Source organism: Penaeus monodon, chromosome 30 (genome assembly GCF_015228065.2).
Source record: "Penaeus monodon isolate SGIC_2016 chromosome 30, NSTDA_Pmon_1, whole genome shotgun sequence".
Lineage (NCBI taxonomy): Eukaryota > Metazoa > Arthropoda > Malacostraca > Decapoda > Penaeidae > Penaeus > Penaeus monodon.
Genome location: NC_051415.1, coordinates 11,994,922 through 11,995,277, shown reverse-complemented (window position 1 = coordinate 11,995,277; position 356 = coordinate 11,994,922). Strand labels below are relative to the sequence as shown.

Below are 356 nucleotides of genomic sequence, written 5' to 3'. Positions count from 1 at the left end.
CCTAATGACATTGAGAGCTCCCAGTGCCATACCGAACAACACGTCAGGGTGCATGCAGAGTCAGCTGCTTAAGAGGGAAATTAGAAGCAAAGCACAGGAAACATAAAATTGCCCTGCCCTCTGTAGTCTTAGTTGCTGCATAAATTGTTTTTTAGATAATGAGGTTAAAAAGAAGCTTTAAGACTAATTTTTAGGGCATATTTCTCCTCAGTGAATGCAGCCAGGGTCAAAGAAGTGCACAACTGTCTAGTGTGCACAACCTAGATCAGGCTCTAACGTAAACAGAGCAAAGCCGTCACCCTGGTTTAGGGTGGTATACCATTATGTGATAAGACATTATCCAACCCCCCCCCCAC

The 356-nt window shown here is 44.1% G+C and overlaps 1 protein-coding gene across 4 annotated transcripts in view; it reads right to left on the bottom strand.

Annotated features, from left to right (window-relative positions):
- The window catches only part of LOC119592523 (BTB/POZ domain-containing protein 10-like), a gene marked incomplete at its 5' end in the record, with an annotated part of 12,483 nt that overhangs the window by 2,058 nt on the left and 10,069 nt on the right, over positions 1 to 356 (bottom strand). The window contains 1 exon segment of one of the 4 annotated variants that reach the window (XM_037941380.1): positions 4 to 64. Within the exon segment in view, the coding sequence (XP_037797308.1) occupies positions 44 to 64 (21 nt within the window). 4 annotated transcript variants of the gene reach the window in all.